The sequence below is a fragment of the Oenanthe melanoleuca genome, chromosome 1 (assembly GCF_029582105.1).
Source record: "Oenanthe melanoleuca isolate GR-GAL-2019-014 chromosome 1, OMel1.0, whole genome shotgun sequence".
Classification (NCBI taxonomy): domain Eukaryota; kingdom Metazoa; phylum Chordata; class Aves; order Passeriformes; family Muscicapidae; genus Oenanthe; species Oenanthe melanoleuca.
Window position 1 is genome coordinate 428,745 of NC_079333.1, and position 15,268 is coordinate 444,012.

Genomic DNA, 15,268 nt, shown 5'->3' on the forward strand with positions numbered 1-15,268 from the left:
CACATCCCAGTTCCCCTGTTCCTCTCCCCCTGTTCCTCTCCCCACGGCCACCCCACGTCTCTGGTCACACTGGGCTCCATGCCCATGCCCTGGCTCTGCTGGCCTTGGGGACCTCATGAGACCCCACAGTCCCCCTGTGCCCCCTCCCCACCGCTCTCTGCCTCACCAGGGCCCATCCCCGTGTTGTCAGGCCCGTGCCCGGGGCACTCACCCCACAGGAGCAGCGCCACCTTCCCGGCCATCCCGGTGTCCCCGGCCATGGGCACTGGCTGTCACTCGCTGCTGTGGCCACCTGTCCCCTGGCTGGCGGCTCTTCGGATGAAGGGACAGGAAGCCAGCTCAGCTCTCATCCTCATACGTAGGTGGCCCTTGGTAGGGGCAGGGTGGCCACAAGCTGGGGACAGGCTCTGGGCAGGATGGGGACAGGCTGGGGACAATGCTGGGTGGCAGAACTTGGGACACGGATTCCCCAGGAGTGGGGAGCTCAGAGGATGTGGGGAGCCAGGGATGAGGTCCCTGGAGAATGGGGTGTCCTGAGGAGGGGGAGTCACCAGGGCTGGGGGGACTCAGGGATGGGAGTCCCAGGGGAATGGGGGCTGCAGGGATTTGTGTCATGGATGTTGAAAGGATGAAGGGCCAGGGGAATGGAAGACCTCGTAGAATTGAGGTTATGGGGGAAGGGGGGTCTAGGGGGTAGAATCTGAGTAAGAGGGCTCCTTGGGAATTTGGGGTCTTGGGCCATGGAGACCTTGGGGAATGGCAGTCCTCAGATGAGATCTCCGAGAGGGGAGACTTAAGTCCTGGGGGTCCTACGGTTGTTATCCCAGGAGAATGTGGATGCCACAGATGAGCAGTGGCTGGGTAGACCCGTGGGTCACAGCTCCTCCCTGGGAGTCTCAGATTTTGGGGAGACCCAGGGCCCATCTATGTCCTCTGGAATGTGCGTGGTTTTGGGGTCAGGCAAACCCCAAAGAGGGATTTGAAGGGGCTCTGGGTCTGTGCCTCCCCAAACCCCAGGGGCTTTTTCATCTCTTCATTTTCCATTTCCTTTCTTTAATCCCTCAATTTCACAGCCCCCAGTTCGTGCCCTGATGATCCTGGGAGACACCAGAGCAGGGAATGGTTTGGGGGAACCCCAAAGTTGGGGAAGCGGGTGGTGAAGAGTCTTCAGGGAGTGGTGGAGAGGCTGTGGGGAATGGGGGTGTCCAGTTGTGCCCCCCAACAGTTTCACTTTCTCTTTCCTGGAGCAGAAGGAAGAGGCTGTTTGTGCTGAGAGTCACAGGTTGGGGGGCAGGTTCTGTCCTGGGGGGCACATCCAGGGCTCCTGTCCTGGGGGTGGTGGCTCCGAGGGGTTCCAGACTTCTCCATTCTGGCTCGTTCCCTGCAGGATCTGAGCCAGCAAAAGCAGCTGGGGAATGGACCCCAGGCAGGAAGGAGCTCCCAAACTCCTGCTCCTTGAAGCCAGTGGCCATCCAAGTGTGGGGCCCAGCCATGGCCCAGCCCCAGTGCACAGGGATGGGCACTGGCCAGCCCTGCTCTGGCCAGCCCCAGGTGGCAGCCAGGACCTGAGGCTCCCCCCGCCCCCTTGGCTTTGATTCTCGCAGCTTTTGAGCTGCTGCAAAGGTGAGAATTCTTTCTGTGGGGGAAAAGGCCTGGCTGTGGTTTGCTCAGCCCTGCAAGAAGCACAAAACCCAGTGTGAGCCCAAGCAGTGGCTCTGTGAGGACCTTTGATAGTTTTCAGAGCAGGACTGGCTGGAAACCTCCCCTGCAGGGATAGCTGTGAGGGAACCAGTCCGGAAATGCAGGAATTGATCATTTGGTGCCTGTCCCCAAGGCACTGAGAGAGCCCCAGAACTGCTGCAATTCCCACACGGATCTGCCCAACAACCTGACCTGGACCCTCCTCCTTGAACAAAACCTGCAGCCCTCTGGAACCTCCCAGAAAGAATGTTTGGGTTCTGGATGTGGACACCAGCAGAGAGGGAAAAGTGTGGAAATATGGAGCAGGGGCTCCACATGAGGCTCTGGGGCACAGGGGTGTCACAGCAGGAGCAGGGAGTGCCCAGACAGGGGAATTCAGGGCAGGGTACAGTGGATTTACCAGGGAATCAGACCGTGAGGGACACACGGGCATTTCCACAGATTGCTGTGGAACCAAATGTACCTGGGATTTCCCATCATCAGGGCAAGGTCGTAACAGACATCACCCTAAGTTTGGGCACCCCAGAGGTGCCAGGGCCCCACTGGGGACAGGAGGAATGCTCAGGGCCCCTCAGGACAGAGGTGTCCAGGATGTGCCACCTCTGGGACAGGAATCCCCAAGGACATGACACCCCCAGAACGAGGAGCCCCCTGGGACAAGACCCCAGGATAAACCCAGACGCCAACAGCCCAGAGGAGCCCTTTTCCCTCAGGGCAGGACCCCTCTGGATGTGCCCCCAAGACAGAATCCACATCCTGGCCTCAGCACAAACGGTCTCTTCCTTCTGCTGCAGGAAAGAGAAAGCAAAAATCTTGGTGGAGCACGGACAGAGAGCCCCATCCCCTACAGCCCCCCAACCACTGCCTGCACCCCTCAGACCCGTTTTCCCCCTCCTCGGATCCCTCAGCCATGACCTGCTTAGGTGTTCCCTGGGATGTGTGAGCCAGGAAATGAGGGGAGGGGAAAAAGTCCAGGGGTGTGTGGGGCAGAGAGCCAGAACCTCCCAGGACAAGCCTGGGGTGCCCCCCTGGCCATGAGCACCCTGTGGGGGCTGTGCTGGGCTCTGAGTCAGCCCAAAATCTGAGACACCCCATGAAGGAGCTGTGACCCCTGTGCCACCCAGCCACTGCCCATCCCTGTGACCCCCTGGGAACCAAACCATGGTAACCCCATTCCCATGGGAACCCAACCATGACACCCCCATTTCCTTGGTCTCTCCTTCCTAGGGACCCCCACCCCAGCTCTCCCATTGCTTGGCACCACCATTGCCTTGATCCATCCCATGGGCAGCTTCTTCCCCCAGACCCCCCATTCCCAAGGGTCCCTTTTTCCCCCTGCGCCCCCAAACTTGGGACCCACATAGCCTGGATACCCAACTGTGGCTCTCTACAACACCTCACCCTCCAAATTCTGGAATCATCCTGCCCCCACCATGCCCCACCATCAGCCCCATGGCCCACAAGGTCCCCACCCTGCCCCCATCCTGTCCACACCCTGCCCCCACCAAGAGCCACCTACACATGAGGATGAGAGCTGAGCTGGCTTCCTGTCCCTTCATCCGAAGAGCCGCCAGCCAGGGGACAGGTGGCCACAGCAGCGAGTGACAGCCAGTGCCCATGGCCGGGGACACCGGGATGGCCGGGAAGGTGGCGCTGCTCCTGTGGGGTGAGTGCCCCGGGCACGGGCCTGACAACACGGGGATGGGCCCTGGTGAGGCAGAGAGCGGTGGGGAGGGGGCACAGGGGGACAGTGGGGTCTCATGAGGTCCCCAAGGCCAGCAGAGCCAGGGCATGGGCATGGAGCTCAGTGTGACCAGAGCTGTGGAGTGGCCGTGGGGACAGGAACAGGGGGAGAGGAACAGGGGAACTGGGATGTGGGGATGGGAACAGGGGTATCGAGATGTGGGGACAAGGATGTGGCAAAAGGAACCTTGGGGCTGGGGGAGCTGTAGGAACAGGGACAGGGAGACAGGGATGCAGGGACAGGGACAAGGGCCACGGCCCATGCAGATGGGCCATGGGGACAGATGCCATGGGAATGGGATCACGGGCACAGGGCCATGGGGATGTGGCCATGGGGACAGGTGGTGTAGGGCTGCGGGAGGTGACCTGTGCATACATGGGGTGTCCACAGTGTCCCCATGTCCTGACTCAGCTCAGGGTGACCGAGGTGTCCCTGTCCTCAAAACCTCCGTGCTACACCAGTGTTCCTGTGGGGACAGTTTGGGGACAGACACCACACCAGGTCCCCCAGGTGCTGCTGTCTCCCCTCAGCCACCCCCACCCAGCCCTGTCCCTTCTCCCTTCCAGCCCAGACCCTCGGCCTCGCTGGTGAGTCCTCGGGGGATGCCATGTCCCTGCCCTGCTGTCCCCAGCCCCGTGGTGGCCCTGGCAGGCTGGTGTCCCCTGTCACCCACAGGTGCCCAGAGCACCCAGCTCCTGGTGGAGCCCCCCTGGACGCCGGCGGTGCTGTGGGACCGGGTGACACTGACCTGCCAGGGCTCAGGGACCACCGGTGACACCACCTGGTACAAGGACAGGCGGCGCTGGTGGCAGAAGGGACCCGACAGCTTCACTGTCACCAAGAGTGGAACCTACACGTGTCATAGACCCAGCAGTGGGCTCAGCCCCACCGTGATGGTGTCAGATGGTGAGGGGGGATCTGAAATGCTCAGGGTGGCTCCCTAATAGGTCTGGGTGAGCTCCACTCCCTGGATACATGCACATCCCTCATGTGCCTAGTGCCTGTCCCCTGCTCACAGGGACAGCTGTGCCATGGGACTGCTCCTGGTGTCCCTGGGACAATCCTGGGCAGTGGACACTCCACCCAGACGTCCCCGGTGCCGTGGGCACCCACTCTGGACCTGTCTCGGGCTCCTCAGTGTGACGTGACCCTCCTGTCCCACAGAGCCGCTGGTGCTGCAGGTGCCAGCACAGGCACTGCTGGAGGGGGACACGGTGACACTGCGCTGCCGGGCCTGGCCAGACAACTCTGTCACCAGGGTGCGATTTTACAAGGATGAGAAGGAGCTCAGAGGGTCCCTCAAAGGCACCCAGATGTCCCTGTCCCCTCTGCAGCTGCACAACAGCGGCCGCTACAGCTGCGGGGGCTTGGTGGGAACAGGAGCAAAATTGTCAGCGCCAGTGACAGTGACAGTGCACGGTGAGCAACCCCACGGCTGAACCCCAAGATCCTGACACCCCCAAAGCCACTTCTCAGTGGACTCAGAGTTTCAGTCCCCATCCCCATCTCCTTCTCAGAGCTCAAGCCTGTCTTGGTGCTGAAAGGTTCCCCCCAGCTCCCCGAGGGGTCCCCCCTCAATCTCAGCTGCCTCAGCACCCCCAGCCCCCTGCGGCCCCCAGCCCCCCTCCTGTACAGCTTCTACCGGGACGGGCAGTTGGTGGGGGGCCCGCAAGGGTCCCCGCAGCTCCTGGTGCCCGCCGTGGGGGTCTCCCACTTGGGGAATTACAGCTGCGAGGTGCGCTCCGAGGGGGGGGGCCGTGCGGAAGAGCAGCGCCCGGCTCGGCGTCACGGTGCGCGGTGAGTGCGGGGATGGGCACGGGGAGCCCCCACAGCCCTCCCAGGTCTCCCGTCCCTGCTCAACCCTCTCTGTGCTGCCCTGCCTTCCCAGCTCTCTCCCTGGGTCCTTCTGACAGCCTCACTGGTGCCTGCATCCCTCAACAGGTTCCCTCAGCCCTCCCTGAGCGCACCTCTGCTGGTCAAAGGTCCCTCCATTGCACACAGGTCTCACCATTCCTGTCTGGGTCCCCAGAATCTTCCCTGTGGTTCCCTTCAATCCTCTCCCTGTGTCTCCTCGCTGAATCTCCCATCCTTCCCTGGGGTCCCTTCCATCCCCTTCCATTCCTCTCCTGTGTCTGCTTCCCTTTCTTCTGCCCCGGAATCACCTCTAACCCTCTCTGATTCTCCCTCTCCCTGAGTCCCTCACTGCTCCCTGGTGTCCCCCACTCTTCCCATGTCCCCAACCCTCCTGTGTCCCCCCGCAGGGGTCCCGCCCTCGGGGGTGTCCCTGCCGGTGCAGCCCCACGGGGCACAGGTGGCACTGGGGGACCGCCTGGTGCTGAGCTGCACGGTGGTCATGGGGACAGGTCCCCTGTCATTCTCCTGGCACCAGGAGGGCTCTGGGGCACCACTGGGCATCGGCCCCCGCCTGGAGCTGCAACACATTGGGGACAACGAGAGTGGCCACTACCAGTGCCGGGTCAACAACAGGAAAAGCATGGCCAAGAGTGTCCCCCTGAATGTCACTGCCCTGGGTGAGCGGGACCCTTGGGCTGGGGGTGACCCCAACTGCAGTATTGCCATCCCCACTCACCCGGTGCCAGCCCTGTCTGTGTCCCCGCAGTGCCCGTGACCAATGCCACCATCACCCGCGGTCCCCCGGCACTCCAGGTGCACCCAGGTGACCCCGTGACCCTGCGCTGCTCGGTGCAGGTGGGCTCAGCCCCTGTCACCTTCACCTGGCTGCACAACGGGCACGAGGTGGCCCAGGGTCCCTTCCTGGAGCTTGGGGACATTGATGTGGGACATTCGGGCACCTACCAGTGCGTGGCCACCAACCAGCTGGGACAGGACGGGCACCGCGTGTTCCGGGCACTCAGCCCAGAGCTGGCCCTGGAGGTGACACCACAGGGAACCACTGGACACCACTGGAGCACAGGTGGGGTCACACGGGGTCACTGGGATTGCAGGAGCCCTGCAGTGACAGGTGACCCTGATGTGTCCCTTCTGTCCCCAGCAGTGGCCTCAGGCCTTGGCGGGTCCCTCCTCTTCCTGGTCCTGCTCGTGGGTGGAGCTGTGGGCTGGCACCGGTGGAACAACATGGGTGGGTGACAATGGGGACAATGGGGGCCCTGGAGGGCTGGGGGACCACCAAAATGTGGGGTGATGAGGCGGCACCCACAGCCTGTGACTTGAGCTCTGAGTCTTTCCCAGGGTACTAAAGGTTTTGTGGGGGTGTTGGAAGGCCTTTTTTGGGGGGTTCCTTCAGTGGTCCTGGAAGAATTTGGAGGTTGAGCCTTTCTGCCAGGCTTGAGATTTTTGGGGCAGAGGGGATGCAGAGCACTGGGGTGGTTCAGCGGTTCTGAGGGCCCCCCGGGATGCTCAGGGGTGCTGGGGGAAATTGAGGGTGCAGTGGGGTTTGAAGATTCCTTAGAGGGGTCAGGGCCCTGTGGACCCCACAGTTACCCCTCCCCTCTTCCCTTTGCAGCTGACAGGAAGCAACAGGAAAGGTGAGTGGGGAGCTCAAAACACACCCTGGCCTTTGACCCCAAACCCCAAGGCCTCCCATTCCCTCCCACACATCCCCTTTATTCCCTCAGGGCCCCCCCGGAGCCCCCGGCCCCCCCAGAGGAGGGGGAGGTGCTGTACACCCACGTCGTGAGCACCAAGCAGACGGGGGGTGAGTCCGGGCTGGGACACACACAGAGGGACACATCACCCATGAGTGTCCCCTGCCCAGATGCCACAGCCAGTGTCTCTCACAGTGTCTCCCCGTGCCACCACACTCCAGGATCCCCAGGTGACCTACGCTGAGCTGCCAGCAGCCCATGGGCGACCGCGGGAATGCAGGGACATCTACGGGAATGTGCTGTGACACTCGGGGCACTGGGGGCACTGGGGGAACTAGAGATCCCTGCCCCATGTGTTCCCTCCCCCTCGGTTCCCATGGCTGCCCACCCTGCCCAGAGGTGGCCACGAATGAAGAGTCCCCACATGGGGCTGCACAGAGCTCCCCATTCCAGTGCTCCCAGTACCTCCAGGGGCTCCCCATTCCTCCCCCATTGCCAGGGGGCACAGGATCCTTCTGCCTCTTATTGGACATAAAACACAGCTTTTGAATTAACCTGGGAGGAATAGTTTTTGTGTGTTCAGCTCTGCCTGCTCAGCTTAGACAAAGGAGAGTCCCTGTCAGGTTGTTGAGCTGATCCTTGTGGGAATTGGAGCAGTTCTGGGGCTCTCTCAGTGCCTTGGGGACAGGCACCAAATGATCAATTGCTGCATTTCTGGACTGGTTCCCTCACAGCTGTCCCTGCAGGGGGGGTTTCCAGCCAGCCCTGCTCTGAAAACCATCAAAGGTCCTCACAGAGCCACTGCTTGGGCTCACACTGGGTTTTGTGCTTCTTGCAGGGCTGAGCAAACCACAGCCAGGCCTTTTCCCCCACAGAAAGAATTCTCACCTTTGCAGCAGCTCAAAAGCTGCGAGAATCAAAGCCAAGGGGGCAGGGGGAGCCTCAGGTCCTGGCTGCCATCTGGGGCTGGCCAGAGCAGGGCTGGCCAGTGCCCATCCCTGTGCACTGGCCAAGGTGAGAAACTCCACAAAACCTTCCTGGCAGACAAAAAACCTTCCTGGCAGACAAAAAACCTTCTTGAGGGCAGAACTGGAGGCACGTGAGCCCAAAAATATGCCCAAATTTGCCACAGTACCCCAAAAGCCACGGCAGAGGCAGCAGAGGCAGCAGAGCCGTGTGTGTTTGTACATAGGGACGGTTTAGCAGCACAGCTGAACTTCAGGAACCCTGGCCCTGATTGCAAGAGCTCATTAAGTTCTGCAGCACCCAGAGCAGAACAGGGGCATTGGCCCAACCTGCTCCAATTTCACCCCATTTTGCCCTCCTAAGGCACTGCACCCAGCCCATGCTGTCCCTGTGCTCCAGCTGCAGCTGTAGAGCCTTTGAGGCTCTAACTCTGCTGCGGGAGACTCCTGGACTCTTTGTATCAGGGTGGACGCGAGGAACAAGACTCAGACGCTCTGTAAATGCTAAAAGCTACAGTTGCAGTTTATTATAAGGGAGTCTGCAAGGAGCTGCCCGGCACAGCCACGTGCAGATTAAAGAGATAAAAAGGGGGAGAGAAAGAGAGAAGAAGGAGGGTATAGAGAGAGAGTAAAGAAGGTAAAGAGGGGAAGAGAAGAGGAAAAGAAAAAAGAAAAGAGAGGAAGAAGAGGAGAAGAGTAATGGGATAAAAGGGTATTGGGGTAAAGGGAGAGGGAGAAGAGCAAAGAGTAAAGATAGGAAGAGAAAGAGAGAAGAGAAGAGAAGAGAAGAGAAGAGAAGAGAAGAGAAGAGAAGAGAAGAGAAGAGAAGAGAAGAGAAGAGAAGAGAAGAGAAGAGAAGAGAAGAGAAGAGAAGAGAAGAGAAGAGAAGAGAAGAGAAGAGAAGAGAAGAGAAGAGAAGAGAAGAGAAGAGAAGAGAAGAGAAGAGAAGAGAAGAGAAGAGAAGAGAAGAGAAGAGGAGAGGAGAGAGCGACTTCCCGTTTGTAACACAATAAATCCACTTCCATCATGAATATTGTAATCCCTAAGAACCAATCTAATACAAAATACTAATTCTATAGCATTTACATACAGCCTATAGGAAATGTTACATTAGCATAGCATGTGACATTCTAAACTCTAAAATCTAGTCTTTGGGTGCGGGTCAGTCTTTTGTGTCTTTTGGCCTTGCCCTCTGGCCAAAAGCATTGTTTAATTAAGAGTGGATTAGCTTCGGTGAGCCATCCTATTGTGTTTATGGTAATTCAGTAACTAGGGCTTTCCTGTTCTACCTTCCCCAACAATTCCCAGAATCTGAGCATTCATATTTGCAAGATTCCTCAGTTTCATCTTCTCCAACATCTCCCCCGTTTTGTTCAACAATTAATACATTGGATATTGCTTTGATTAGTATTTGCAGGGTACAAATATTAAAAATAAAATTAATACTATTAGAATACACAAACTTATTTTAGAGTTAAACAGAGTTTCTTTAGCCAAGAGGCAAAGCCTTAACTTTGAACAAACTGTTCAGCTAGGTAGTAACTTTTTGTAATTTGGTCAGCCAAATTTTTTAAATTTTGCAAAATAGTTTGATAACTTTATGCAGCAAATTTGTGAAAATTTTTACATGTGTTAAATAGACAGATGATATCATAGCTTGTGGATTTGGCTAAAGCAACTCAGGCATTTATCTTAGGTTGATTTACAGATAAGGTTTCACTAGAAAAACTAAAACAAAGGAAGAAATTTAACATGCATTTGAGCAAACGATAAAATTCAGATTTTTTCTTGAGGTGTTTTTGAGTTTTTAACCAAAACCGGGGGGTGCAATGCCGTCAATTCCCCCTCTGTTTTGTATAATATGTGTGCCAGGTTGCGATAACAGGGCTGAACTGGATAAGTCCGGCGGTGGATCTGGCTTTGGTGCAGTAGGCATATAGAATACTGGACAGCGGGCTGCGGAGGGGTACTGCTGAAGGGACGCTTTGGGACATAGGAGAGACGGGGACAGTGCAGATGCAGGAGGCGCTGGCGAGGTCTGCGCATGGACGGTGTTTGTGTCCAGTGTTATGTGGACAGGCATGGCATCTGTGACTGTGGCAGGCTGCTTGCTGACGGCTCTGGTGGGGTGCTGTGGATCAGGAGGGGCTGGGAAGGACTGAGTAGCACTGGTGGGCACGGGCTGCGGAGTTGCATTCAATGGGACTAAAACGGGAGGCAAGATTGGGGCTGCAACGGGTGGCAGCAGTTGAACTGAGGCAGGATGCTGTGTTAGGGCTCCCACCGGCGGACTTGGCTGCATGGTGGCGGCCGGCGGTGCCATGCGGGTCGCAGGCGGCGGAGCCGTGTGCGACGGGACCAGGGCAGGAGGCGGAGGCGGGGCGCAGGCGGGGAGGTGCATAGGGAACGTAGTTTGCACTGCTGACACAGAAGAGCAGCTGAACGGCGGCGCGGCTGCGGCCGTATCTCGGAAGGAGGGTTGGGTGGGCGGCGGCTTGTCGGTGAACGCTGCCGACTGGGGGTGGGGCTCTGCCGAGCACCGGGAGTTCAGGGGGTGAGCGATGGTCACCGGACAGAACTGAGGCAGGAACGCAGTGGCTCGAGGCGGCACAGGAGGTGGGGGAGCTCCAGGCTGAGCGTCCCCCACCGCCTGCCCGAGGACTGGGCTGGCCGGAGCCTGCAGCGCTGGCGTGGGAGCGACAGGCACGTCTCGGCACTCCGGGACCGCGGCCGGCGCCGACGTTGTGCTCCGCGCATCCGTGGAGCTGCGCGCAGGCAGCGGTGCATCGGCGCGGGCCAGCTCCGACGGCGGGCTCACTCCGCACCAGGCGGCTCCCGGGTTGGGAATGGGGAGCATCTGTGCTGCTGCCGGCAGCGCCGGTGTGGAGCCGAGCGGCGCAGCCCGGTCCGTCAGGACGCTGGACTGCACCGATGCCGTAACTGCAGGCACTATGGCATTTGCAGACTGGTGTGTCTGCAACGGGGTGGGAACAAAGGGAGCCGCAGCCACGGGCGTCATGGCGGCGGCGCCGGGTATTGGGGGAGGGGCTGAGGGACTCGCGGGAGCGAGGGAGGGGGGCGGGGTCGGGCGTGACGCCATCAGCGAGGGGCGGGGCGGAGGCGATGACGTTGGCGGGTGGGCGTGCAGGGGCGGAGCCAACGGGCGGGGCCATGGCAGTGACGGGCGCGGGGGCGGGGAGAGCGGGGGCAGGGAGAGCGGGGGCGGGGGCAAGGGACGGGGACGGGCCAGGACCGGGGGTGGGGAAAGTGCAGATTGCGAGCGGAGGGGCGGGATTTGGGGTTACTGAGGAAGCATGAGAGACAGGAACGGTCGTAGTTACCGGGACGGGAGGGAGATTAGCAAGATTGCGTGCGGACGCGGCGGGTGGGTTTACGGGGACGGAGTTTGGGGATACGGGAGCGGAGACAGGGGGAGGAGGGGCAGGAGCAACGTGGGTCAGAAGCGTGGCGGCAGGAGTTTGGGGAAGCAGGGAGACTGGCGCTGCGGGGCCCGGGGTTACAGAAACCGCGGGGGGAGGAGCTCCGGGGGCGTGGGGGATGGCGCCCGCCGGGGCGGCGGGAGCAGCGGGAGAGGCTACGGGGTCCGGGGAAGCTGGATGGACCGGGGGAGCGAGTCCCGGGACCACGTGGGTTGGAGGCGCTGCGGCCGGGACTCGGGGTAGCAGGGGAACCGGTGCCGCGGGGACCGGGGTTGTAGAAACGGAGGGGGGAACCGCGGGGGCATGAGGGGAGGTGGCTGCTGAGGACTTGTCCACAAACAACTCAAGCAACGCGCAACATGCCGGGACTAGTTCTGCTACAGCCATATCTCGGCGGGAAATGCGGTTAAAAAGTTTAACCCCGACTTTCTCCCAAAAATCTGCGGTAAAAACTACGGAACGGTCTGCATGAGGAAAATTAAGTAAAGTCCACTCCAAAAGATTTTTTAACTCTTGCTTAGGCAGGTCATGGTGATGAGAACTTAATAAATGTTTCAACTGCTTATACAGGTCTCTCTCTTGAGCGGAATGAGTCTGTCCCATTATTAACTTTTATATTAACTTTTAACTACTAACTTTTATATTAACTTTTAACTACTAACCTCGGTTTGCCGCTGATACAGTGTAAAATTTCCGGAGTCCCACGAAAGCGCTGGCCAGGCGTCCTTTCTGGGTGGAAGACACTGTATTTCCGGTCCCCTCTCTGAGCACCGCTGTATGCGTCGCTGTGCAACGGCGTAGCGGACTCGGGACCTCCCTCCACTGAGTTACAGCTCACACACCGCCACGCAGCGTGTGGCTGTACTCGGTGCCACGGCGGGGAGTGCCGCGGCGGTTCCCTCAGAGAGCTCCAGGCAGTACTGACCGGCAGTAACTGTGTGCTCGAGGGCTGTCAGAAAGTCCGTGCAAAGCTTGGCTCCCCTTACTCCACGGCTTCCTCGACAGTAAGAATATTTTAAGAGCTCCAGCCCAATACGTTGCTGAACCAACGCAAAGCTGTGCTCACGGCAAGCGAGGAAAGTAGGTAAAAGTAGGTTTAATAATTACCGTCCAGGAAAAAACGTCCCGCAACTAAAAACGGGTGAGCTGGTTCTTTAAATGACGTTGGGCGCCACTCTGCGGGAGACTCCTGGACTCTTTGTATCAGGGTGGACGCGAGGAACAAGACTCAGACGCTCTGTAAATGCTAAAAGCTACAGTTACAGTTTATTATAAGGGAGTCTGCAAAGAGCTGCCCGGCACAGCCACGTGCAGATTAAAGAGATAAAAAGGGGGAGAGAAAGAGAGAAGAAGGAGGGTATAGAGAGAGAGTAAAGAAGGTAAAGAGGGGAAGAGAAGAGGAAAAGAAAAAAGAAAAGAGAGGAAGAAGAGGAGAAGAGTAATGGGATAAAAGGGTATTGGGGTAAAGGGAGAGGGAGAAGAGCAAAGAGTAAAGATAGGAAGAGAAAGAGAGAAGAGAAGAGAGGAGAGGAGAGCAGAGGAGAGAGAGAAGAGGAGAGGAGAGAGCGACTTCCCGTTTGTAACACAATAAATCCACTTCCATCATGAATATTGTAATCCCTAAGAACCAATCTAATACAAAATACTAATTCTATAGCATTTACATACAGCCTATAGGAAATGTTACATTAGCATAGCATGTGACATTCTAAACTAGATTCTAAAATCTAGTCTTTGGGTGCGGGTCAGTCTTTTGTGTCTTTTGGCCTTGCCCTCTGGCCAAAAGCATTGTTTAATTAAGAGTGGATTAGCTTCGGTGAGCCATCCTATTGTGTTTATGGTAATTCAGTAACTAGGGCTTTCCTGTTCTACCTTCCCCAACAATTCCCAGAATCTGAGCATTCATATTTGCAAGATTCCTCAGTTTCATCTTCTCCAACACTCTGCTCCTGCTCCTCCTCCTCTCCCCCTTCCCTCTTCCTCCTCTGCCTCCTGCAGCTGCTGTGTCAGGACCAGCAGTGGCCCAGGAAGAGCAGCAGCTCTAAACGTGCTGTGGAGCCCCTGAGGAGCCCTGGCAGTGTCAGCAAGGAGCACCTGCTTTCCTCAACATCCCAGGGGAATTCAACATTCCCAGAGCTGCTGTGCCAGGGCTGAAGGAGGACAAGACAGTGAGAGGCTGAGGGTTTTCAGGAATTGTGGTGGGAAGGCACGAGAGGTGCTGCTGTGGGCCTGAGACCTGCCTGGGGTTCGGTGCTGCCTTCCTTGCGTTCCCATCAGGGAGAGCGGTCGCGGGTGTTGCGCAGGGTGTGTGCCTGGGCCAGGACACTGCTACGCTGCCACCGGGCACCAGGATCCAAGCTGCTGCCTTCGTCTCTTGTGCCCGGGCGCTGCCGGTGCTGGTGCCGGGACCGATTGGTGCAAAGCGTGAGTTTGCCAAAGGAGCGATTTGGCCTCGTCCCTCCCGCCCGAGGCCGCCATGGCCCCTGAGGGGTTGGAGCTGGCACCGGGGCGCCCCCTGCTGGCCGGGAGTGCTCCCTGCAGCGCCCCCTGCTGGCCGTGGCCATAACTGCACCAAAGATGAACAAAGCCCTGAGCGGGTTGGAAATTTCTGTCCTTGTCTTACTGTTTGTTCTGTTCTATAAATTTCCTAGCAATGAACTGTTATTCCTATTGTTATAGGTAATAAACGAATCAAACCGAATTAAAATGTTAAATTGGCAAATTTTATTTTCGCGACCAAAATACGGTCCTGGAAAGCCACAACCGGAAAAAACAATACCGAGCCCGGGGTCGGAATTGGGTGAACACACGATGTTACCCAGCCTCTATCGCACTGGGTTCCCCTGGTGTTCACATCGCTGTCTTGGTTGGCCTCTTTTTTATACTGTTTTTCATAGCCTGGAGCGGGACAGTCCTTTGTTTCTTTCAAATTCAGCTCTGGTGTCCACACAAGACAAAGTCCTTCCTGCTCCTTGACGAGATTTTGTGTCCGTTGTGTATTGCTTTTAGGTGGTTGATTTCATCTTTACGGGGACCAGAGTCGGGGAATGCAGTCCTGGTGATGGGTTTTTCGGGAAATGCTGTTCTCCTGTGAGTTTCCAGGCGTCCCCAGGAGATAGGTGCTTATCGGTAGCAGTCCGATCTGTAGATATGTTAATTTACCTAGTTCTGAGGCAATCACTGCCTTTACCTGTGGCTCGTTTATTTTGCAGACTTATTTTATACAAAACACGAATTACAATATGGTATATATATATATCACAATCCCTCCCCTTCTATATAAACACATTAATTCGTGTTCCCTTTTTAATCCTCTTCAGATTCCTCACTGCCATTTTTTCTGACTCTTTTCGATAATCTGTATAGGGGAGCTGATTTCTTTTTATCTGTTCTTCAAATTTTGTCAGCGCCTCTATTGCCCTGGTGTTCATCTCCCCTCTCCCTAATTTCATTATTTTGGAGGCTCTACCATTCACCCTTCCTGATGCAAGTTCAGGATCCATGGGCATAGCTGCAATTTGCATGCCCTGTACCACCGAGTGTACTAGTCTAATAAAACAAGGTATTAAACATGGTATGAATATTATTCCTGCCAATGAACACACAATAAAGAACACTACCTTTTTCCACCAAGCTCCTGATAATAACTGGTCCCACCAAGATGCCTGGAGAATGGAATTCCATTTTTGGACTGGAACGTGTGCTACCCTCTTTATCTCTGCTGCAAGACCCTTTATAGTTTCTCCATAATCATCGATTTCGACACAGCATTCAGATTCGTTAAATTTCCCACAGACTCCCCCTTCTTCAGCTAACAAATAGTCTAATGCTATTCTATTTTGGTATACAAAA

At 57.1% G+C, this 15,268-nt stretch overlaps 1 protein-coding gene across 1 annotated transcript; it reads left to right on the forward strand.

Moving 5' to 3' along the window:
- Nucleotides 1-3,273: 3,273 nt before the first annotated feature.
- On the forward strand, nucleotides 3,274-7,570 carry LOC130257939 (Fc receptor-like protein 2). Its single transcript, XM_056500925.1, is given in 11 exon segments — nucleotides 3,274-3,367; nucleotides 3,857-4,351; nucleotides 4,610-4,864; nucleotides 4,963-5,192; nucleotides 5,194-5,242; nucleotides 5,707-5,976; nucleotides 6,066-6,380; nucleotides 6,459-6,545; nucleotides 6,930-6,951; nucleotides 7,042-7,121; nucleotides 7,207-7,570. Coding segments are annotated over 11 exon segments (1,962 nt in total). The 5' UTR covers nucleotides 3,274-3,318; the 3' UTR covers nucleotides 7,317-7,570.
- Nucleotides 7,571-15,268: the final 7,698 nt, after the last annotated feature.